At 38.1% G+C, this 25,367-nt stretch overlaps 1 protein-coding gene across 5 annotated transcripts in view; it reads left to right on the plus strand.

Moving 5' to 3' along the window:
- KIF13B (kinesin family member 13B) overlaps positions 1 to 25,367 on the plus strand; it is a 187,433-nt gene that overhangs the window by 11,553 nt on the left and 150,513 nt on the right. For all 5 annotated transcript variants that reach the window (XM_079925899.1, XM_079925896.1, XM_079925897.1 and 2 more), the window contains exon 2: positions 6,749 to 6,842. In XM_079925899.1, coding sequence (XP_079782025.1) covers positions 6,749 to 6,842 — 94 coding nt within the window. The remainder of the gene's footprint in view (positions 1 to 6,748; positions 6,843 to 25,367) is intronic.

Below are 25,367 nucleotides of genomic sequence, written 5' to 3' on the forward strand. Positions count from 1 at the left end.
AGTTATATAAAGGGAGTCTCCCACGCCCCACCTATCTTTGACTATGATGTCATTGAAGAAAGAGCCATAGCTGATTTATGCATTGAAGAAAGACTTGTTTCAAATTATCGTTCACTTTTACAAGGTGACTAATTTGCTGGCTGAGTAAGCTGAATTATCAGCTGTTGATATTTTATTCACCTTGAGGAACTTGACCTAGAAAAAGATCCTGTTTGGGAAATAATATGGGATCTTTAATGTTAGTGGACTAAATTAACTTTCTTTCCTTCCTCCTTTCTTTCTTTCTTCCTCTCTTTCTCTCTTTCTATTTTTTTTAAAAAAATATTTATTTTTGGCTGCATTGGGTCTTTGTTGGGTCTTCGTTGCTGTGCACGGGCTTTCTCTAGTTGGCGGCGAGCGGGAGCTACTCTTCGTTTTGGTGCGCAGGCTTCTCATTGTGGTGGCTTCTCTTGTGAAGCATGGGCTCTAGGCGCATGGGCTTCAGTAGTTGTGGCTCGCAGGCCCCAGAGTGCAGGCTCAGTAGTTGTGGTGCACGGGCTTAGTTGCTCTGCGACATGTGGGATCTTCCTGGACTAGGGATAGAACCTGTGTCCCCTGCATTGGCAGGCGGATTCCCAACCACTGCACCACCAGGGAAGTCCCTCTCTTTGTTTTTTAAAGGACTCGTGAATACATCAAAGAATTCATGGTTCTGAGTACTATAAAGCTTGATTGGTCATGACCTAAACTTATAGCACTACTTAACTCGAAGATCACTCTGGTTTTTTATTGGTTTTCAGACATAGTACTAATTAAATCCCAATCTCATAATTTTAGGCTTCACTGAGAACAAACTGTTGTCCATATGTTACTTATTATAATAATGAGTATTTAGTGCTATTTTTTATTGTGGTAAGATAGATATAACATAAAATTTACCATCTTAAACCATTTTTAAGGGTACAGCTCAGTGGCATTAGGTACGTTCTCATTGTTGTACAACCGTCACCACCATCCATCTCTAGAACTTTTTTATATTGCAGAACTGAAACTCCATGCCCATGAGGTACTAACTCCTTTAGCCCAGCCCCTGGCAACTACCATTATACTTTTTATCTCTATGAGTTTGACTACACTAGGTGTCTCATATAAGTGGAATCCTACAAAACTTATCCTTTGGGACTGGTTCATTTTACTTAGCATAATGTCTTCAAGGTTCATCCATGTTTCAGCAGAATTTCATTCTTTTTTTAAGGTTGAATAATCTTCCATTGAATATATATACCACATTCTGTTTATCCGTTCATCCATTGATGGAAAGTTGGGTTGCTTCCACCTTTTAGCTATTGTGAATACTGCTGTGAACATGGGTGTACTTTAATGCTGTTTTTGCAAAGGTAGTGCATAGCAGCTGGGTATTAATCTTTTTAATCTAAGTATTGTTCCAAACTAAGAGGAAGATGTTTATGTTTTGGATTTTTGGTAGGTGTTAAAAAATTTTTTTTTCTTTTTTAAATTCACCTTAAATTTAAGGCCTAAATTTGGTATTACTATTTAGTCAATTAATATTTAATCACAACTTTGCTTTCTAAGCAGTATAGAGCAAGAAGTTTTCCATGGAGAAAGTGTCATATTTAGAGTTTTGTAGCAGTATAGTTTCATTCAAACATTGGTGGCATTTGGTGATAAAATGCTTTTCATATATCTGACCCTTAAACTCTCCTCAAATCTCACTGCTCTTATTTGGTTGAGTGTGTGTCCTAGATGTTCCACCCATATTCTAAACAGTCTTGTGAAAAGCCTTCTTTTAACAGCGTTGGGGTGGGAATTTTGTTTGGTAATAAAAACTGAGCTAATAAAGAAGTGAAGATAGTTGTTTATATTTTGAAGGCCACCTCCACTGGGTGTTAAATGTAGGGACATTTGTAAGTGTTGTACTCTTTAGGACAAAATGAGTTTAGATTGGATATATTAGTTATTAGGTGCTTCTTTGAATTATACAGGATTTTCCAGGGATTGGTTCCTGAATCAGGCCATTTAATGCTTTCAAACTATTAGTGTGTCTGATGAAGTCATGAGGGGCAGGATGGAGGAGCTGTGAAGAGTATAGGGAAAAAGCCTACAAATATTGAAAGAAAACGTTTGAATCCTTTTTCAATTCCAGATCATCTGAAATGAAGGCAAAACTCTAGTGGGGGCGGGGGAGATATTTGATTTATGGCTTTGCAGGCATGCATTCTAGATGAGTGCTTTTGCGTGCAGAACTATACATGCAGCTCCTTTGCTCAGACCTAAGGTTCTTGCAAGAAACTAATATCTAACTTTGTGGTGGGTGGTGAGATGGAGATTCTGAGTCAGTACAATTTCTGGAGCCTTGATAAAGCATTTGTGTATAATATAGATTTGACTGCACAGGGTCAGCCAATACAATATGGTCAGAGGTCATTAAGGGGTAGTATCAACAAAGTACGATGATTGCAAACCTTTTTTTTTTAGGGTGTGAAGTGTTTTTATTTTTTAATTTTTTTAACATCTTTATTGGAGTATAATTGCTTTACAATGGTGTGTTAGTTTCTGCTTTATAACAAAGTGAATCAGTTATACATATACATATGTTCCCATATCTCTTTGCAAACTTTCTTGAGCTCTGGGCCTAAGGAAAGAAAGAAGTAAAAATGCATGTTTGAAAAGTTTTTGCATTGTGGCTGAGGCTTTCCTGCAGCATTTCTGTGGTAGTATAGAGTGGATTTAAACACAAAGTATTAGAAATAGGCTTTCCTACTAGTTGACCACAGTGAGACATCTGCCTTTCCAGGTTAGCCTTCCACACCTGGGTAAAACATATGTCTGATATTTTCAGTTTCTCTTTGCCTGAAAAATGTATTGGCTAAAAGAAAGACCACTAAATTTTTGGTACTTCTAGATTATATCTTTGAGAACAAATGTAGAATAACTGATGTGAGAAAGGTTGAGTGGTAGGCACCGGGAGGGAAATTTTTGTTTTTGTTTGCATTTGTCTCAATTATATAAGTTAAAGGAAACAAAAAAGAAATCATCTTTCCTGGCAGTGCAGATACTCTAAAGTTATAATGAGTTTGACATTGACATTTGGCCAAGGTTCTTAGGGAAATACAAAATGACTCCAGTGTAGTACAGTTTCTTTCCTTAGAGCATATCTTTGGGTAATAGAGATAAGGCAAACAGAAACAGTTTCATACTTTGGGTCAGAAATTTTGAAGAATATAAGAACATAAACATGATGTGGCCATGTTTCTCTTTATTGAGATATAGTTCACGTATGACATAATTCAACCAATTCAGTGTTTTTTATTTTTTAAACTTAAAAAAAATTATTTATTTATTTATTGGCTGTGTTGGGTCTTCGTTGCTGCATGTGGGCTTTCTCTAGTTGCGGGAGCGGGGGCTACTCTTTGTTGCGGTGCGCGGGCTTCTCATTGCGGTGGCTTCTCTTTGTTGCAGAGCACAGGCTCTAGGCGCATGGGCTTCAGTAGTTGTGGCACGTGGGCTTCAGTAATTGTGGCTCGTGGGCTCTAGAGCGCAGGCTCAGTAGTTGTGGCGCACGGGCTTAGTTGCTCTGCAGCATGTGGGATCTTCCCGGACCTGGGCTTGAACCCGTGTCTCCTGCATTGACAGGCAGATTCTTAACCACTGCGCCACCAGGGAAGTCCCCAATTCAGTTGTTTTATTGTGCTCATGCAGTTGTGAAAACAATCAGCACAATTTTAGTGCATCTTCATCATCCCCAGTAGAAACCTGTACCCACTAGCAGTCACTTCTCAGCTCTGGGCAATAACTAGTCTATTTTCTGTCTCTGTTTGCCTGTTCAGAACATTAGAAATAAGTAAAGTCATACAATATGTGGTCCTTTGTACTGCCTTCTTTTACTTAGCACAAGCTTCATCTATGTTGTAGTATGTGTCAGTACCTTATTCCTTTTCATAGCCAAATAGTGTTCCATTTTATGGATATACCACATTTATCCATTCATTAGTTGATGGACATTTGGGTTGTTTCCACTTTTTAGCTGTTATGAGTAGCCAAATAATACTGCTATGAACATTCATGTACAAACTTTTGTATGGACATAGGTTTCTCTTGGGTATATGCCTAGGAGTGGGAATTTCTGGGTCATATACTAATTCTGTGTTTAATCATTGAAGAACTGCCAGACTATTTTCCAAAGTGACTGCATCATTTTACTTTCCCACCAGTAATGTATGAAGGTTCCAATTTTTCCATGTCCTCACCTATACTTACCTGTCTCTTTTTTGACATCCAATTTACACTTTATTATTTTTTCTTTTTTAATTGAAATATAATTGACTTACAATATTATATTAGTTTAAGTTGTTATCTTTTTGGTTAGAGTTATGCTAGTGGGTGTGAAGTGGTATCTCATTGTGGTTTTGATTTGCATTTCCCCATTGTCTAATGATGTTGAGCATCTTTTCTTGTGCTCATTAGCCATTTCTGTATCTTTTTTGGAGAGATGTCTGTTCAAGTTCTTTGCCCATTTTAAAATTGAATTTTTAAAAATTCATTTAAAATTTTTTAAATTGAGTTGTATGAGTTCTTTATATTTTCTGATGCAAGTTCCTTATTTGATATATGATTCACAAATATTTTGTTAATTTTGTGGATTGTTTTTTTCCCAAGAATTATTTTTTTTTCTCTTTTTTAAAAAATTATGTATTTTTTTTTACAGTAGGTCCTTATTGGTTATCTGATTTAAATATAACAGTTTGTACTTGTCAATCCCAAACTCCTAACCTATCCCTCCCCCCCGCACCCTTCCCCCTGGTAACCATAAATTCATTCTCTAAGTCTGTGAGTCTGTTTCTGTTTCGTAGATAAGTTCATTTGTATCATTTTTTTTAGATTCTGCATATCAGAGATATCATATGCTACTTGTGTTTTTCTGTCTGACTTCACTTAGTATGATAATCTCCAACTCCATCCATGTTTCTGCAAATGGCATTATTTCATTCTTTTTAATGGCTGAGTAATATTCCATTGTATGTATATACCACATCTTCTTTATGCATTCATCTGTTGATGGACATTTAGGTTGCTCCCATGTCTTGGCTGTTGTAAACAGTGCTGCAGTGAACGTTGGGGTGCATGTATCCTTTCGAACCACGTTTTTCTCCAGATATATGCCCAGGAGTGGGATTGCTGGATCGTATGGTAGCTCTATTTTTAGTTTTTTCTTTTTTTTTTTCTTTTTTTGATTGCATGGCATGTGGGATCTTAGTTCCCTGACCAGGGATCAAACCCGTGCCGCCTGCAGTGGAAGCATGGAGTCTTAACCACTGGACGGTCAGGAAGTCTCCTATTTTTAGTTTTTTTAAGGAACCTCCATACTGCTGTCCATAGTGGCTGTATCAATTTACATTCCCACCAACAGTGTAAGAGGGTTCTCTCTTCTCCACACCCTCTCCAGCATGTTTGTAGATTTTCTGATGATGGCCGTTTTGACTGGTATGAGGTAATATCTCATTGTAGTTTTGATTTGCATTCCTCTAATAATTAGCAATGTTGAGCATCTTTTCATTTGCCTCTTGGCCATCTGTATGTCTTCTTTGTAGAAATGTGTATTTAGGTCTTCTGCCCATTTTTTGATTGGGTTGTTTGTTTTTTGGTGTGGATTGTGTTTTTACTCTCTTGATGGTGTCCTTTGAAGAACAAAATTTTTCATTTTGATGAGGTTGTCCCAGCACTGTTTGTTGAAAAGGCTATACTTTCTCCATTGAATTTCTTGGCACTGTCATCAAAATCATTTGGCCATAAATATGAGAGTATAATTCTGTACTCTCTGTCCTATTGATCTATATGTCTATCCTTCTATCCTTATATTAGTACCACAATTACTGTAGTTGTTTAGTAAGTTTGAAATTGTTGCGTTGTCGTCTTTGTATTTTGTTCTTCAAGATTTTTTGGCTGTTCTAGGTCTTGTGTATTTCCATATAGATTTTAGGATCAGCTTGTTAACTTTTGAAAAAAGTTAACTTGGATTTTAATAGGGATTGCCTTGAATTTTTATAGACCAATTGGGGGAGTATTGCTATCCTAATAGAATTAAGTCTTTCAATTCATGAACATAAGTTGTTTTTCTATTTGTTTAAATGTTTAATTTCTTTCAACAATGTCTTGGAATTTTCAGTGTATATATTTTGTACTTCTTTTAAATTTATACCTAAGTATTTGAATCTTTTTGATGTTATTATAAATGAAATTGTTTTATTAACTTCATTTCTGGATTTTTTATTGCTGGTGTATAGAAACACAGCTGATTTTTGTATATTAATCTTGTATCCTACAACTTTGCAGAAGTTGTTTATTCTAGTAGTTTTTAGTGGATTCTTTAAGATTTTCTATATGTAAGATCATATAGTGTGCAAATAAAGGTAGTTTTATTTTTTCTTTCCAATCTGGATGCCTTTTATTAGTTTTTCTTGCCTAACTGCCCTGACCAGAAATTCTAGTCCAGTTTTGAACGGAAGTTGCAGTAGTAGACATCCTTGTCTTATTTCTGATGCCAGAGGGTAAGCCGTTCAGTCTTTTACTGTTAAGTGTGATGTTAGCCGCAGGTATTTTAGATGCCCTTTATCAGGTTGAGGAAGTTCCCTTCTGTTTCTAGTTTGTTGAGTTTTTATCATGGAGGAGTGTTGGATTTTTTGTCAAAAGCTTTTTTCTGACATAAATTACTTCAAAATGACTAATTTTTTTTCTTTTTTTTAATCTGCAGAAATTGACTTGCATACCAAATGTGTGGTGGATGTAGATGCAAACAAGGTTATTCTCAATCCTGTAAATACCAATCTTTCCAAAGGAGATGCCCGGTAAGTTAAACAGTGTTACGATCAACGGATTTTTAAATGGCGGAAAGCAACGATGGCTGCTGAACTGAGTTCAGTTGAACAAATATTGAATGCTTACTATGTGGAGACATATTGCTGCCAGATAGACGAGGCCTGTAATACGGAATGACTGAGTGCCAGAATGCGTGTTGTAGGCGGTAATGGTATTGGAAGGTCCGAGAAGAGAGTGTCGGTTAGATTGTGAAGTAACTGAGGAAGGCTTCTTGAGGAGGTGGTACTGGCTGGAGGCTTAGGTAAGATGTGAACGGGAAGAAGTCGGGTGAAAGGGAAGGCTTTTAGGTTGTTCCTCAGTGTGTGTTGTTTTTACTTCTGCCAATTCTCATCCTGTCTGTCACTTAGAGCCCATTTCAAGTGCTATTTTCTTCCTGAAGACATTCTTGCAGCCCTTAGTGATTCCTCTCTTTTAAGGCCTCATGAACTCTAATCTGTACTACCTAATTTAATTATTATATATTGTTTTGAATTATTAATTGTAGCTTAACAGTAGATTTTAAGGTCTTGGAGGGAAGAGACTCTCTGTCAGGGGTTGGGGATGAATACTTGAGCATCAGTTCTGGATTTGGGTGATAGTATGAAGAAAAGAGAGGGCAAGAAGTTGTAAAGAAATTGAATGTGGGGAGGAAGGAAGAGATTAATTTGGTTTTTCTCAGCAAGTGCGGGAAAATTAATTTAATCACGTAAGTTGGAGTCAGTTTACAGAAGACCTTGAAAGCAGATGAGATTTGGCCTGTATTTTTATGGGTAGGATGTCATCTTTGACAGTTTTTTAATTATTGTGATTAAGGAGGTGGATTCGGAAGAGCTGTTGGATGGCAATGCAGAGAATAGGTTAGTGGGGAAAAGACTGGCTGTTTGCAGAGATCAGCTCTATCAGAGATGTTTTTGTGCCGATCCTGGAAGTGGAGAACACATGGTGCCCGCCACGATGCCTTGCACAAAGTAGGTGCTTCAGAGTACTTGTAGAGCAGTGCTGTATATGGAAGCATACCCGGAAGGTACTCCATAAAGGTTCTTTCAAGTTGAATTGCATTGAAAAGAGCACTGGCCTTGGAGTCAGAAAATCTGAAATAGAATCCCTACTTATGTTATTGTAGTTAGTTTTTTTTTTTTTTTGGTGGTACGCGGGCCCCTCACTGTTGTGACCTCTCCCGTTGCGGAGCACAGGCTCCAGACGCACAGGCTCAGCAGCCACGGCTCACGGGCCTAGCCACTTCGCGGCATGTGGGATCTCCCCGGACCGGGACACGAACCCATGTCCCCTGCATTGGCAGGCAAACTCTCAACCACCGTGCCACCAGGGAAGCCCTAAAAATTATTTTTTATTGGAGTATATATTTTTAACTTTTTTGAGCCTTATCTGTAAGATATGTGCCTTACCTGTCTCACACCTCTATGAGATCAAATTAGTGATTGTTAAAGTGCTTTGTAAAGTGTTCTGTAAATGTTCAGGTTTATTGTTATTGATGTAGAGATATTTCTTAAGCATCTCTGGGATATGCCATTATTAGGGTGGGAAGGGTATAGATGTGTCAAGAAAGGTGCTGGGATTTTGAGCCTACTAACTGAATGACCTGTTGTCCTGAGTATTAATTGAAAACATTAATTTGGGGGCTGTTTATTGCTCTTAGAGCTTCCAGTCTGAAGACTATGGCTTTCTTTGGCAATGTGGGCGACTCTGAACAAACTTGGAGGCAATACCCTCTGGTAGAAAGAATATGGGCTTTTTATACAGGCTGATGGATTCAAATTCTGGCTCTGCCACTCGCTGGCATGGTTATCTACCTGTGTTTTTTATTTGTAAAGTGTTTTCATTTTCTGTTGCTGTGTAACAAATTACCTCAAAAGCTTAGTGGTTTAAAACGACAATAACCATGCATTATTTCCTGTTTTTTGTGGGTCAGGAATTGAGACAGGGTGCAGCGGGCACGGCTTGCTCTGCTCCATGCTGTCTGGGGCCTACTGGGAAGACTTGAAGGCTCACCTGGGTCTGGCAGTTGGTGCCATCTGTTGGCTGGAGAGGTCTCTGGGGCTGTGGGCAGAACGCCTGCACACAGTCTGGTGGCAGGTTCCAAAGGCAAGCATCCTGAGAGCACAAGAAAGCCAGGTAGAAGAAGTACCGCCTTTGATATTCTAACCTTGGAAGTCACACAGTGTCATTTTTGTCACATTTTCTTGCTCAAGTCTGGTATAAAGCTCTACACAGTTTCAAGAAGAGGAAACATAGACTCATCTGTCTTAGGGTGGAGGAAAGTTAGTGTCAAATCAGGAAAGCATTTGGGGTGGGAGATGTATCGTTGTGGCTCCATCCACAAGTGTGTACCTGATGAGGTAATTGTGAGAATAAAATGAGCACATAGAAGCTTTATTAAAAAATGTTTTCTTTCCTTTAGAGACCTTTAAATCTTAGGGATTTGTGAAAGAATTAACTAACACTTTTTGGTTGCATAGAGTATCTTGGATGACTCTTTTTTTACATGTGCTGAAAACAGATTGAATATTAACTCAGTGCTGTAGAGTACTGTCTGATAAAAAAAAACTTTTAGAAATGACAACTGTCAATAAGGTTGGTATGTAATGGCTTTTGGTGAAGTAAAGTTAGGAAGCACAGCTGCTTAAAAAACAACTCTTTATTGAAGTACATACTATACACACAGAAAAGTATATATAGCTTGATGAATTTTCATAAGTTGAACAGTCCTATAACTGGCGCCCAGATTAAAAACAAGCACATTACTAGTGTGACAAAAGACCATCTCATGAGAAGCACTTTTTCTTTTAATGTAATATCAAGGTGAAAAGGGAAAACAGAAATTTTGGGATGTGGCAGTTCAGTGGTATATGTTGAGGCCATTAAAGGAAAAAAATAGGAGGAAAGCACAAATTACAAAGTTAAGGTTACTTACCGTCTAGTTTGTAGAATGACTAATCCATACAACAAGTTATGGTTTTATAGGAGGTATACTTGTATTGGGTTGGCCAAAAAGTGCCTTCAGTTTTTAAGTAAAAGTAAAAGACATATTTTTCATTTTCACCAAGAACCTTATTGAACAACATAGTCACCCTTTTGTTCCACTACCTTCTGCCATTTTTCAGGCAACTTCATATTTCCATCTTCTCAAAACCTTTTTATCTTTTTGAGCAAAGAACTGTTCAAGGTGCCTTTTACAGTCCTCCAGGGAATTGACATTTTTTCCATTAAGAGAATTTTGTGAAGACCGAAATGAATGGAAATCCGAAGATGCAATGTCTGGTGAATACGGCAGATGAATCAGAACTTCCCAGCCAAGTTGTAACAGTTTTTGCCTGGTCATCAAGGAAACGTGCAGTCTTGAGTTATCCTGATGGAGGATTACGTGTTTTCTGTTGACTAATTCCGGACGCTTTTCATTGAGTGCTGCTTTCAGTTGGTCTAGTTGGGAGCAGTACTTGTTGGAATTAATCGTTTGGTTTTCCAGAAGGAACTCGTAATAGAGGACTCCCTTCCAGTCCCACCATATACACAACATCACCTTCTTTAGATGAAGACCGGCCTTTGATGTGGTTGGTGGTGGTTCATTTCACTTGCCCCACAGTCTCTTCCATTCCCCATTCTTGTACAGTATCCACTTTCATCGCCCGTCACAATTTGTTTTAAAAACGGAACATTTTCAGTACGTTTAAGTAGAGAATCGCAGGTGGAAATACGGTCAAGAAGGTTTTTCTTGCTTAACTTATGTGGAACCCAAACATCAAAGCAATTAACATAACCAATATGGTGTGAATGATTTTCAACGCTTGATTTGGATATTTTGAGTATGTCGGCTATCTCCCGCGTGGTATAACGCTGACTGTTCTCAATTAATGTCTCAATTTGATTGCTGTCAACTTCACCTGGTCTACCCAACCACAGAGCATCCTCCAGCGAGGATTCTCCAGCACGAATCCTTGCAAACCACTTTTGACACATTTGATCAGTCACAGCACCTTCTCCATTCACTGCACAAATCTTTTTTGACATTTCAGTTGTGTTTTTACCATTTTTGAAATAATAAAGTATAATATGCCAAAAATGTTGCTGCTTTCCTTCCATCTTCAATATTAAAATGGCTACACAAAAATTCACCAATTTTAATGTCTTTTTTAAATGCACACTGATATGACAGCTGTCACAATACAGTCTAACAAAATTGTTTCGAATGAAGTTAAAGACAACTAAGTGCTATTAGAGCCATCTTAAGGAAAAAACCGAACGAACCTTTTGGCCAACCCAATAGCAGAGAGCCAGGGATTTGAAACTAACATTAAAAAAAGTGGTTTGGTCAGTCTAAATCACTAGTCAGAAAGGCTCAAATTAATGTTTTTCCTTTAAAAGCTACAATATCCTTGTTTTTAGAATAGTATCCAATCCTATTAATATAAAAATATGACTAGCTTTGTATGTATACTTACAACCTAAGTTAGTATACTTTGAAAGTGAACATGTATACATTTTATAACAATAGTTTGTATATTTTTCTGATTAATTTTGCATTAACTTCTGAAAGTTTCATGGTTTGATGTTTATGCTTATTAAAGCTAATAAAAGTCATGGTTAAATGAGGAGGAAGACCATTTTCAGCTTAACAGCTTAATCATGGGAATTTGGGAAACATTTTTGCTGTGCTATATGTGTGGAATTTCAAAACTGTTTTGAAAAATAAGATGCTTAAAATTCAGAAAATTGATTGTACATGGCTAACGAGATTAAGAAATGCTGACTTTGGAGTCAGACATCCTGGACTGAATCTCAGCTCTGCTACTTAACGTGTGATGTGGAGCAAGTTACGTAATTGTCCTCTGCCTCAGTAAAGTGGAGATTATAATAGTACCTGCCTATAGGTTGTTATGAGGATTAAGTGAGTTAAAATATGTAAAGTGGCAGTGCCTGGTGTACAGTTAACCTTATGTAAAAAGTTAGCTATTACTTTGACTCTTACTGTTATTATGGCCTGTATTCAAGTTGTAGTCCATGGTATGTTTGTGAGCTATAACTTCATAAAGGAAGTAAAATTTTTTTTAAAATTTATTTTATTTATTATTTTTGACTGCGTTGGGTCTTCGTTGCTGCGCGAGGGCTTTCTCCAGTTGCGGCGAGCAGGGGCTACTCTTCGTTGCGGTGCATGGGCCTCTCATGGCAGTGGCTTCTCATTGTGGAGCATGGGCTCTAGGTGCACGGGCTTCAGTAGTTGTGGCACACAGGCTTCAGTAGTTGCGGCTCGCGGGGTCTAGAGCACAGGCTCAGTAGTTGTGGCACATGGGCTTAGCTGCTCTGTGGCATGTGGGATCTTTCCGGACCAGGGCTCGAACCCACGTTCGAGCATTGACTATCAGTAACTAATATACTGCATTGGCAGGCGGATTTTTTTTTCTTTTAAAATAGATGTTGAGGGTAGGAGTTTATTAGTTTATTAATTTATTTTTGCTGTGTTGGGTCTTCGTTTCTGTGCGAGGGCTTTCTCTAGTTATGGCAAGCGGGGGCCACTCTTCATCGCGGTACGCGGGCCTCTCACTATCGCGGCCTCTCTTGTTGCGGAGCACAGGCTCCAGACGCGCAGGCTCAGTAGTTGTGGCTCACGGGCCTAGTTGCTCCGCGGCATGTGGGATCCTCCCAGACCAGGTCTCGAACCTGTGTCCCGTGCATTAGCAGGCAGATTCTCAACCACTGTGCCACCAGGGAAGCCCCCTAAAAATTTTTTAAACCAAAATATATTCAGTACTTGAGTATACATGCCTATCAAGAAATTACCTAGTTCTAGAAAAATTTCAGCTTTGCAAAGTCAGAAACTTTATTTTGTCTAGTTTGCCCAAAGTTGGTGGGGCTCTTAGGGACTAACATGCCATGTGTTAGAGAGATAGCCCCTTAATTTTAAGTTTACAGTGAACAAAATATTAATCCCTGTCATCCGGGCTTCTCCGTAGTATCAACCAACTGGGGAAGCCAGGTTAAAACATTGCTTGTGAACATAGGGTAAGAACAAAGGGACGTTTTATTAAATATGGAGAAGATTAAGGACAGACTCTTTCTATTCCACAGCACTCTACTGAAACACCCTAGAGACTGAAACACTTGTATCCACCAGTTGGGTCTTTTTCTTCTATATATAGTACTAGATACACATTGACAGATTTGATCTATTTGTTTTCTCTTGCAGAGCCATACTGCTTATACTAGTAGTACGTTAAATGTCTTTTTCGAATTACCCTTTTGCACTAAACCAATTTAGTTTTCTAGACTGGTCCATGGGCTTTCCCAAATCTTCAGCACTATATTTACAAATCATCTTTTAGGGCTAATAAGTGACTAATTCATTATCTATTCTTAGTAGATTTTTACAAGTGTGATTCTCAGTGTGTGATTCTTCACATTTAGGAGCCCTTTAAGTCCCTTTTATCACTAGTTACAATAATACCATGATGTAGAACAGTCCCTTTTTAAATAGCTAAATACATCTTTAAGCCTTATTTTGTTTGAATTATGTCTTAAAACATGAAAATTTTATCTTATAATAAAATGTTAATGCTAGTGCTTGTCACCATGTTAGGACAAAACAGTTTCTTAGGCTAAGTTTTATCTTCTGCCTTTTGCCTCATTCCCTCCTCTACCCACCAGACAGGCCTTTGCTGCTCATTCTGGCTAAAAAATTGAGATACTTAAAATGTTTTCAAAGGGAGTGAGGTGTGATTTCTCATGGAGAGTGGCAGCCTCCACTTTATGAAACAGTTGTGTTATGAAAGTTATGTTTCTGTGAGTTTGGAAATGGGAATGCATTTTCCGATAGGTATTGACAGTTGTTTCTAGGAGAAAGGCTGTTCTATTAAAAAGAGTGACTAGTTTGGCCCACAACTCATACGGTAAAGTTTGCTTGTTTGTTTTTGCTGTGCGTGTATGGAGATAAAGAATGCATTGACTATCAGTAACTAATATACTTTGGCGTCACTGTGCCAAAGGTGCCAGCAGTTTTATCCACCGTTGTTTTTGCACCATCAATGCAAATATCAACACAGTGAAGAAGGCAAATGTCTTAGTATTTTATGAAAATAGTTTTGACCTCAAGACCCACTGAGAAGCTCTAGGAAACTCTCAGGAGTCCTCAGACCACAATTTGGGAGCCAAAGTTAGACTGAATGGATGTCTTTGGTTTATTTTTAAACTACTTTATTGAGATACAATAAACATATCATATAATTCATACCTTTAAAATGAACAGTTTCAATGGTTTTTATTATAGTTACCAGCACAATTATTTAATTTTATGACATCTTTATCACACTGTTAATCTATGTTCCGTCTCTAGGTTTGAGATTTACCTATTCTGGACATTTCATACAAATGAAATACAATTTGTGGTCTTCTGTGATTGGCTTCTTCTTAGCGTAATGTTTTTGAGGTTTATCCATGTTATAGCATTTATTGGTACTTATTCCTTTTTATGGTGGAATAATATTTCATCATATTCTATTTTGTTTATCCATTCATCAGTTGATGGATATTTGGGTTGTTTCCACTTTTTGGCTATTATGAATAATGCTGCTGTGAACATCTGTATACAGGTCTTTCTGTGGACATATGTTTCTGTTTCTCTTAGATAGATGTTCAGGAGTGGACTTTCTGGGTCATATGGTACCTCTGTGCTTAACATTTCGAGGAATTGTCAGACTGTTTTCCAAAGCGGCTGCACCGATTTACATTTCCACCAGCAGTGTATGAGGATTCCAGTTTCTTTGGCGTTTAAAGAACGCTCGTTTACTGTAAGGAAAATGGTGGTGACTCTGGCTAATTGGAGAGTGTATACCCTGCCCGAAGGCATTCAGATTACAATTAAAATAATTGAGCAAAGTTTTAAAAAATATAGTGTATAAAAAGGTTTAAAGAATAAAACACTTAGGCACCTGTCACTCAGTTTAATAAATCATTACCAATACAGTTAAAGCCTATTGTGAACAGCCTCCAATTTTAATGCCTTTCTTCTCCACCACAGTTAACAACTTTTCCAGAATTTGGTTTTTTATCTTTCTATTTCTTTACATTTTCACTATGTGTGTTTGGAAATTGTTTGTACAATACTATGTGTCCACAAATGCCTTTTTCTAGTAAAGGGTCAGAGAGATATGTGACTCAAAAAAGACTGACTACTAAAGTATAATGCCTGATTTTTTAAGAAAATAAATTTATTTATTTTATTTATTTTTGGCTGTGTTGGGTCTTCGTTGCTGCGTGTGGGCTTTCTCTAGTTGTGGCGAGCGGGGGCTACTCTTTGTTGCGGTGCGCAGGCTTCTCATTGTGGTGCCTTCTCTTTGTTGTAGAGCATGGGCTCTAGGTGCGCGGGCTTCAGTAATTGTGACATGCGGGCTCAGTAGTTGTGGCTTACGGGCTCTAGAGCTCAGGCTCAGTAGTTGTGGCGCACGGGCTTAGTTGCTCCGTGGCATGTGGGATCTTCCCAGAGCAGGGATCGAACCCACGTCCCCTGCACTGGCAGGCGGATTCTTAACCACTGCACCACCAGGGAAATCCCTAATGCCTGATTTTTAAAGGCAAAAAAAAATTATATTAAGAGAAGCCAAAAATAATATCACAAGTTTATGTTGGGGCGGAAAGCTAATTGTTCATATTTTGTCAAATACGCTGTTCCTCCTTTTTTCCTCTTAAAAAACCAAAATAAAAAAAAAGCTTTTTTTCCCTTCTCACCTATTGTTTGCAGTGAATTCCAAACAAGCGTTGCAGTGAAAATTGTTTTACTGTACCTCCAAGTCTGAGACACTGTGGATCAGTGAGCTATGCCTGTTCAGAGGTGCTGCTTTAAACAACAGAACTGAAACCTGAAAGGAAAAGAAGTTCTTAGTATAAATTGTACTGAGAATCCCTTGGTCAGTTAATCCATTTTCTTCTTTAGCCCTCTGTTTTCTATCGTGTGTGTGTGTGTGTGTGTGTGTGTGTGTGTGTGTGTGTGTGTATAATTAACACTACAACCGTTAATATACTAACTTAGAGTTTCTCTTATAATTCTTTATTACCCTGCCCCACCAAGTGTAAGCTGTTATTATTATTATTACTCTTATTATTTGGCCATGTGTCCTGTGGGATCCCAGTTCCCTGACCAGGGATCGGACCCGCACCCACGGCAATGAAAGCGCTCAGTCCCAACCACTGGATCACCAGGGAATTTCCCAAGTGTAAGATTTTTAAGACCAGAATTTTCTGAAGTAGAAAACATTTGGAGGGTTAGACTTCAAAATCGTAATGAACCTGAACACTGATTTCTGTGGTATTTTGTGAAATGGCCTGTTCTTTAGTACATGTGGGAGAGACTTTCCAAGATGGATGGAGTTAGCTGTAGATGACACAAATATGCAGATATTTTTCTTGTTTTCTTGTAAAACTATGGGGCTTTCCACTCCTTCCTGTTTGGTTATGTTTAACCTAATGATAAATTGATAGTGTGAGGGTTATAACTGCCAGTCTAGTGCAAAGAATGTCTGAGATGTTGATCTTAACCAGCACTTGTCAGAAAGGTCATTAAAACTCTTTTTATTCCTTCTAATTGCTTACCAGACATCAGATCTTAGTCAAGATCCTTAGGTAATTAATGAGTTCTAATATGAGCAAAGTATATCCAGTCCTTGTTTGGAGGTTCAGAGTACTCTGTTCTTGGTAGATGAATGAATATATGCAGAATATATATATATCAGATAGATGCAGAATTAAGTGATGTTGACCCATGTACATACATTTCTCTTGCAAATGTATTGTGTAATACTGCTGAGGGGAGGGCCTAATGCCAATAAGTGCTTTGAAATATATGAAGTCATTTTCAGACTAATTCCTTGTTAGGAGAAGGCATCATTAGGTCATATTAGATAATGACTTTTAAAATTTCTGTACTGTTATATGGATGCTACTTTAAGTAAAGATTTTAATTGAAGGAAGTCATGCAAAGTGTAATTATGGTATATACAATAGATCGGTTTATTCTCTCTGCTGTGAAATGACTTGAGTGAGGCTAATAATTCTGCCCAAATAGAATTTACTCCTCTGGAGAATAGTATGTGGTATGTTTTAATTTCATAAAGGGACTCTTCCTCGGGAAGCCTGTCTGCCCTGATTATGTCAGAGTAAAGTGGGGAGAACAGTGTCCTATGTACTCTGATATTTTAGAGAATTCCTCCCCATCTTTTTAAAAAGTACTGTGGCCATTGAGTGTATAAACCATTTACTACTTTTGAATGTATCTGGGAAAATGAATCGGGAAGACTCTTAAAAGTTAAAAAGGTAATAAAATATGTATGGTTGAATTCATGTTATTTCATGGTTAATAGCACATAATCAAATAGCAATAAATACAGATTTTTCAAAGTTTTACCAGCAAAAGCTAGTAGGTTGCTAAAATGAACTGTTTGATAGCTGTAATATTAGTAAACCTGTCTGAACAAAATTAGACTGTTTTAGTAGAATTTGTGAAATCTTAGCATTGTCATTGGGTATGTATCTATCTTGTTTATGCTTTTATTGGTACAGCAATAAGAAGAAATAAGCTGTTTTTCTTAATTCAAGAAAAGAGTCTTTATCACTGTGCTTGAAATACTGCTTGGATACTAACATTTGATATAATGAGGATGCAGGGTTATGTGTATGTGTGGCTGGTTACTAGATTAAGTGATAGCTAATACGAATTAAATGTTTTGAATTTCCCCAGAATTCTGGATTCACCATAAAATTATCAGATGCCATATGATATACTAGATAAGACATCTAATTACGAATAAAGTTTAGGTAAAACTATCAAGTCCCACTATTGATGTTTTTAAAATTTGTCTTTGTTGTTTGTTTGGCAATACTTTTTTTTTAGGGCTCTTTGTCTCAATCTCCAGTTTAGGAGTTGTTGCTAATATAAACAAAATGTTGAATAAGGATCTAGACTTACGTTTTAAAGATAGAGGTAGCAGGACTTCCCTCGTGGTCCAGTGGTTAAGACTCCACGCTCCCAGCTCCCAATGCACAGGGTACAGGTTCGATCCCTGGTCGGGGAGCTAAGATCCCACATGCCGCATGGCACGGCCAAAAAAAACTAACCAAAACCCTCCACACACAAAAAGATGGAGGTAGCAGTATTCTATGAGGAAATGTGCCATGAGAAACCATTCCACCCAAAAAGTTGCTGCGTCACAATATCTTAGGAATCTTTCTGATCCATTCAGCAGCTGAACATCAACCCTTTGCCAAGTACCAAGCTAAAAGTTAGGATAATCTTTATTAATCCTTAGTTCCATTACATTGTGGTGAAATTATTTTTAGCACACAGTATCTATAAACATACTAGTAAAATAAAAAACAAAGCAAAACAGAAAAGTAGAAAGGGAAGTTGAATTATTCTCTTGTGGACTTTGTAAGTCTGCATTTTTGCAGGCTCAGACTTGAAATGATTCTATTGTTTAATTTTGAGCATTGTGCCTTTTCTTATGAGAGTGATATTTAGCTAAAAATTATTTCTTTTGCAAGTTAATAGTGTAGAGTTCTGGAGCCCTTTATCCTACCTCCTTAGAATTCATTAAAGAACTATCTTGTGTGATGGTGAATTTCACTTTTTACCAAACCTAATTTATGTATACTTATATTAAATAAAAAATTCTATAGAATGAGTAATAATTAAGAGTAGTAATAATCTTTACCTTCACGTATTGACCCATAAATGAAACAGATCAGTAATGCTTTTGTTCCACTTTTAGGAAAACAAGAATTTACAAAAGATCATGGGGTAGGTAGAAGTTGTATTTGCCATTTAATTAAAAAACCTCTTTGTTATGGAGAATTAAAAGATATGCCAAAGTAGACAGAATAGTATAATAGGCTGCCTGTTGCCCAGCCCTCAAAGCCATTCACCCGTGGCTAATACCGTCCTATCCACATCTTCAACTCTTTCCTTTTTCCCACATTATTTTGAAGTAAATTCCATTTTACCCACAAGTATTTTAATATATCTTTATTATTTTTAACATAACCAAAATACCATTATTACACCTTAAAAATTAACAGTAGTTATGCAGTAGCATCAAAGTTTCAGTCAGTGTTCACATGTCCAATTGTTTCATGAAGTTTTTTCCCCAGAGTTTGTTTTGAAGAGCATCCATGGCGATTGGGTTATATGTCTTTTACTTATTGGTTCCTTGGCTGTTGAAGAAATGGGGTCATTCGTTGTGTTGGTGGGTTAATAAGTGAATTTATTACAGAGGATGTACTGTGCTTATTTAGTCAGCTGCCAAATCTTGATTTTTCTTGTGAATATTTTTATCCTGACATTCCTTTCTATTCTCTCTGACGTTACCCTAGTTAGTACCATAATTGCCTTATATTTAGCCTTCTGACTGGTTTCTGGAACCTTCCTTCAAGCCTGCTCCTGCTTCCTGTAGTCTGTCTTTTCAATTTGGAGCCTTTATTATTTCTACTAATTAAGAAATATCACTGCCTGGGTGACATCTTTTATGTGTTCATGCCTCCCTGTTTTCTAATGCTTGTACTGTTTAGCTTTATCGTATGTCTTTTGAGTCCCCCTCCCCTTTGAGACTGTGGTTACTTGAAATCCGGGACCTCTTCTTATTCTTCGTGCCTCGTACAGTGCTTTGCAGGCAGAAGGTGCTCTGTAAATGTCTCTTGATTGATTATAACTGTTCTGTTAGTGCTTGTTCTCCAAAGCTCCCCGTTCTCATATTTGCCCCAATTAGTAGTTGGAAAGGTGATTTGTGAGTCTGGGAGTTGGATTTTATTTTATTTTATTTTTTAAAGCATTTATTTATTTATTTATTTGGCTGTGTCGGGTCTTATTTGCCGCATGCAGGATCTAGTTACCTGGCCAGGGATTGTACCCAGGCCCCCTGCATTGGGAGCTTGGAGTCTTAACCGCTGGACCACCAGGGAAGTCCCAGGATGAAGAGTATTTCTCAAGACAATAGTAGGGCCTGATGAGCCATTTCCATCCACTCCACCATATAGGGTGCGGTTTTCTAGAAAGAGAGATTCTTGTCCACTGGATCCGGTCTCTCGTTTACTCTCTTGGCACCATAGCTTTTGTTTTGCTTTTCTTGTTTTGACAACAACCTTCTGTTCCAGTGATGTTCATTGATGATATTTTAAGTGTGCTGTTTCCTGGTGATCTAATATTAGGACCATACTGTAGGATAAATTTCCTTGGGAAGAATTTCCCGAAGATTAAACAATTTGTGACATATAGATGTTGCAAACGGGGGTGCCGTAGGCTACATTTACCCATAGATGTTTGTTTGGCCTGTAGTTTCAATGTTTAAAAATATGGGGGTTTCATAAGAAAATTCAGATTTGCAGTTTTTCCTAAACAACCTGAAAATCTGGCATCACTGGGCTTTCTGCCTCCTTTGACAAGGTCATGAGCTCTTCAGGTCCCCAGCTGGTGGACACCCTCATTTATGTTATTTGCCTGGTCCCTGTGGACCTTTCCATCCAACCCTTGGTGTAGATCCTTAACGGCTTTGGTCACAAAACATGTCCTTTCCTGACCTTGGCCCTGGGTTTGGGGCTCACATTTCTTTTTGAAACTCTTAACTTCTGCACTGTGAAGATGGTATGTTCTCAATTTTTCTTTAGTTTATTAAGTTTAGCCATGTGACTTCTATAATTGTTGATATGACTTTATAAATTATCAAGTGTTCAGCATAACACATTATTGATTTGCAAAAATGTAAAACAATGCTACTCTTCAGTAAATATATATTTATATAAATATAAATATTTTTGAGAATAGTGTTAGTTTTTCTTAAACGTTATTTATGTTAACATGTAATCTTGCTATGTTAAATGAATTAATAACATTTTAAACTTAAATATGTTTCTCAGCTTTAATTTCTAATGCAAAAAAAACTTCTGTAGGCTACAACCCATGTAAAATGAAGCTTTTTAGGGTCCTCAGTTGTTTAAGAGTGTAAAGGAGTCCTGATACCAAAGAGTTTGAGCATCTCTGATACTAAAGGGTAATGTGTTAGCCCAGGTTAATCAGAATTGTCTAAGGTATTCACCAAAATTTTAGAACATAATCATTTTTTCCCTTGTAAGCAATATCATGTAAATCAACAGTAGGTCCCTGCAAAGGTTTATTGAATCCATGGTGTTTCTGAAGTGTATAACATTATTTAACTAAGACATTTAGGCATATAATTCTGTGAATTTGGAGTTCTAACTTAGAATGCCAAGAAATTTAACCCTTTACCTTTTGGGATAGGGGGCCAGGGATTCCCTGGTTCTAAGCCTTTCTGATTGTTCTCTTGCTCTTGGTAGAGAGAGTTTGTTGCATAAACAGTGGGGAGAGGATTTGAAGAACTGAGATGGAATTTTGGTGTGATTTGAGATTTTGGTGGGGGGGACTTTTAAACAAGATTCAGATGCTAGAGGGGTGAGAGAATGAGCAGTTGTAGAGAAGAAAACTGGGGTTCCTTGGAGGCGAGAAGGGGATGAAATAATCCTACCTGCTTCCCTTTGTGGGTAGACAACCTGGAAAAGCAGATGCTGTGCCACAGTTTCCTGAAGGCTCTCTCCCTCTCCCAGTTTTGTCTTTCTGTCCATCCACCCCTTACCTCCCCCCAACCTCCCACCCGAAAGCAGGGAGGGAAACTTTTTTCCTTCCTCTCTCCACTTCAGCTTACTCTGTCTCATCATTATAGAGTCCTCACCTTACATCACTGGAGTAATAGAACAGTTAAAGCAAGATATGGGTGGAGAAGAGGAACTGTTTTGCTTTTGCTTGGTGAGATAGAAAGGGAGGTAGGCAGGATGAAGAGAGAGTCCCAGCAGCCATAATGAGGGTGGGGGATTCCTGGACCAGTTTGGTTGGGCAGCCGTCCAGGTAGAACAGTATGTGTAGCCAGGACACACGCATCTCTTTATTCTCTAGTTGCAAATACCTGTCTTGTCTCTCCAACTGTTTTTAAAATCCCTTTGGGTTAGGAATTGGATCCTAACTAATTATCCTTATAGTTCAAAGGATTTATAGGTATAGAATATCTGTATGTGTTAGGATCTAGCAGAGGGTTAGGCTCACAGGTGCTCGAGCAGTACTTTTAGATTGAAAAACATCATGTATATTGTCCTGTTGCCCTAAGAAGAGATTGGAAAGTCCTTAGCATATGTCTCATAAAATGGTGTAGAACTGGGAGAGGCTCTGAAGGTCTTGCAAGAGTATATTCAGAGAAGATAAGATTAGATGTGATTTTAACTGTAGTTAAACCATAGTTTAACTGATTATTGGAGGGGCTTTGGCCTACAGTTTCTACTGCCTGAGGAGAGCTAGTTCTGATGGCTCTCTTGGTCTCTGCTCTGCCTTTCAAGAAGGAGCTCCTCTGGGCATAAGACTCCCAGGATAGGTCTGTTCTCCGTAGGGTGGGTTATGTGATGTTCCTGTGTCTACCAGGATATTTAAAGGGGACAGAAAAGGCAGGAAAAGAGTATATATTAAAAAGAATATATATATTTATAGATGTATAACTGAATCACTTTGCTGTACATATGAAACTACTAACACATCTGAAACTACTAATTGTAAATCAATACTTCAAAAAAATTTAAAAAATGATCTGAAACAAGCAAGAAACCTATGACAAAAAATCTGGTTACTGTCTACAAGGTGGAATTATTTGATTATAAATTTGTATATCAAAAACTTTAATAAATTTTTTTTTTTTTTTTTGGCTGTGTTGGGTCTTCACTGCTGTGTGCAGGCTTTCTCGAGTTTCGGCGAGCAGGGGCTACTCTTCATTATGGTGTGCGTGCTTCTCATTGCAGTGGCTTCTCTTGTTGCAGAGCACAGGCTCTAGGCGCGTGGGCTTCAGTAGTTGCGGCTCACAGGCTCTAGAGCGCAGGCTCAGTAGTTGTGGCGCATGGGCTTAGTTGCTCCACGGCATGTGGGATCTTCCCCGACCAGGGCTCGAACCTGTGTCCCCTGCATTGGCAGGCGGATTCTTAACCACTGTGCCACCAGGGAAGTCCCTAATAAAATTTAAAAATATTCCTAAGTAAAAAAGATAGATAACTGTCAAGATTTCAGATGTCAGCAGAATGCAGTCACTGTAAAGGAGAAAAGGATGGCAAGACTAGTTTTATTTTTATTTTTACTCATAAGTAATTCAAATTTCAGGATACCTGTCAGTTTTATGTAGCTGGTAAGTCTTTGGAAGTTGAATCTGTAATGCATAACAAGTTTTGACTGGAGGTTTTTGTTTTGCAAACTGGGATTTTTATAGCAGTTTTATGTAATTATACATATGTATCTAAATCTGCATTAAAGCAGATCATTTCCTCTTTATTGTTTAGATGGAATGAACATTTGCAAGGTTATAAAGTGTTTTTTTAATCAATTTTTTTATTGAAGTATAGTTGAATTACAGTGTTGTGTTAGTTACTGCTGTACAGCAAAGTGACTCAGTTATACATATATACACACTCTTTTTCATATTCTTTTCCACTATGTTTTTTCACAGGATATTGAATATAGTTCCCTGTGCTATACAGAAGGACCTTGTTGTTTATCCATTCAAGTGTTTTAAAAAATAAATTTTACCCTATGAAATGAAAACCATCTTAAGAATCTGTAGTAGTAGCTACTGCTCATGTAATTGCACTTTTATTATTTTGTCAGACTTAACATACTCCTCTGTGTAGAAAACTGGGTGAGCTATGTTTTGGTCATGTGTAACAAACTTCCTTGCTCGCTTTTATTCTCATCAAATGTTACCACAACAGAAACCCCATATGTAAGCAAGATCTTTGTTCAGTTATTACTCCCACTTAGCCACTAGTGAGTCATAGCCGCCCTTGCAATCTGCCATGTTCTTTCGGGAATCAGAAACTGCCATAAAATAGGGGGAACCAGACATTGAATATACGTTTGGTACTATTTGCGTGAATGTCTTTTCTCTGAAAGTTAGATTTATTAGGACTGAACCTGTATGCTAGCCTTTATCCACTCACATCGGGAAGGATGCTTAAAAGTAGGATACTGGGACAGAGACTGGTTCAAGATTGAGTCATACCTTGGCACCAAACTAGGACTTTGTGCCTTGCCATTTCCATAAGCTTTACTTAAGTTTTCTGACACTGACTTCATCTTTAACCGCTGTATTAGACATCTCTTCTGTCCCACTTCAGGTCTTCTTGGCCTCACTCTCCCCAGAGCCTTTAATCACTTTTCACCCCTGGCTGTTGCCAACTCAAACTGGACCCTGACCAACTTGATGTGGACATAATCTGACACCTCATTCCTCGCTCCTCTCCCTGCTCTTCCCTGGGGCTGTAATCCATGATAAGCCCTAGGCTTTGCTTTCTGAGGAATCCAAGCTAAGAACATCCTTTTTGTATGCCCTTGGTTTATATACTAAATGGATTCTCTTGCTTATGTATTACATTACAGTTGATCTGACATATTTTGACCCGACTCTGAAGTTAAAAATTAGGAAGAGGTTAGGTCTGTTCTTCATAGTGTGGATTAATTTTTTTTTAATTTAAAAAAATATTTATTTGGCTGCATCAGGTCCCAGTTGTGGTATGCAGGATCCTCGTTGCGGCACGCGAGATGCTTTGTTGCGCCGTGCGGGCTCTCTGTTGTGGCACGTGGGCTTCTCTGTAGTTGCGGCATGGACTGTAGAGCTCGCGGGGTCAGTAGTTGTGGCACGTGGGCTCTCTAGTTGTGGCGTGTGGGCTCCAGAGCACGTGGGCTTAGTTGCCACACGGCATGTGGGATCTTAGCTCCCCAACCAGAGATGAAACCCGAGTCCTGTGCATTGGAAGGCGGATTCTTAACCACTGTACCAGCAGGGAAGTCCCTCGTGTGGATTAGTTTTTACTTTTGTCAACCTCATAAGCATTAGATAGGATGTAGGATTGGGGTGTTGCCAGTGGAATTTAGCCATCATCATTGCTTATAAGGATAGGAAAAGGCAAGAGTTGGTTGAAGGGCATCGGAGAAGTATGACTCAGAATGGAGTTTGAGTTCTGGATCTACCATTACCAACTGTGTGCCTTTGGAAAGTTTACATGACTTCCCTGAGCTTCAGTTTCCTTTTCTGTAAAATCAAGGTGAGAACATCATAATATAGATCTTGTCAGATTGCTATTGGGATAAATGAGTTATTTATGTAAAATACCTCGTACATGGTAGGTACTTAGTAGATGGTAGCTGCTATTATTCCTTGATTCATTTATTCTGATCAACTTTCTTCATAAAAATTTTATTCATTGAAACACGTCATATTTTAAGTAATTTTTTTCCGACAACACTGGTCTATGCTAGATACTCAGTAAATACTTACTGGCTAGGTTAGACATGTAGTAAACTATCATACTATGTTCCTAATAACAAATCATGCCCTTTTGCTTTTAATTGGCAATAATCTTAGGTGACTCAAGCTATAGCTCTAAGTGTAGTTTCCTAACCCTCCAGATAGCAAGTACAAGATGTT

Source organism: Stenella coeruleoalba (assembly GCF_951394435.1).
Source record: "Stenella coeruleoalba genome assembly, chromosome: 7".
Classification (NCBI taxonomy): Eukaryota; Metazoa; Chordata; class Mammalia; order Artiodactyla; family Delphinidae; genus Stenella; species Stenella coeruleoalba.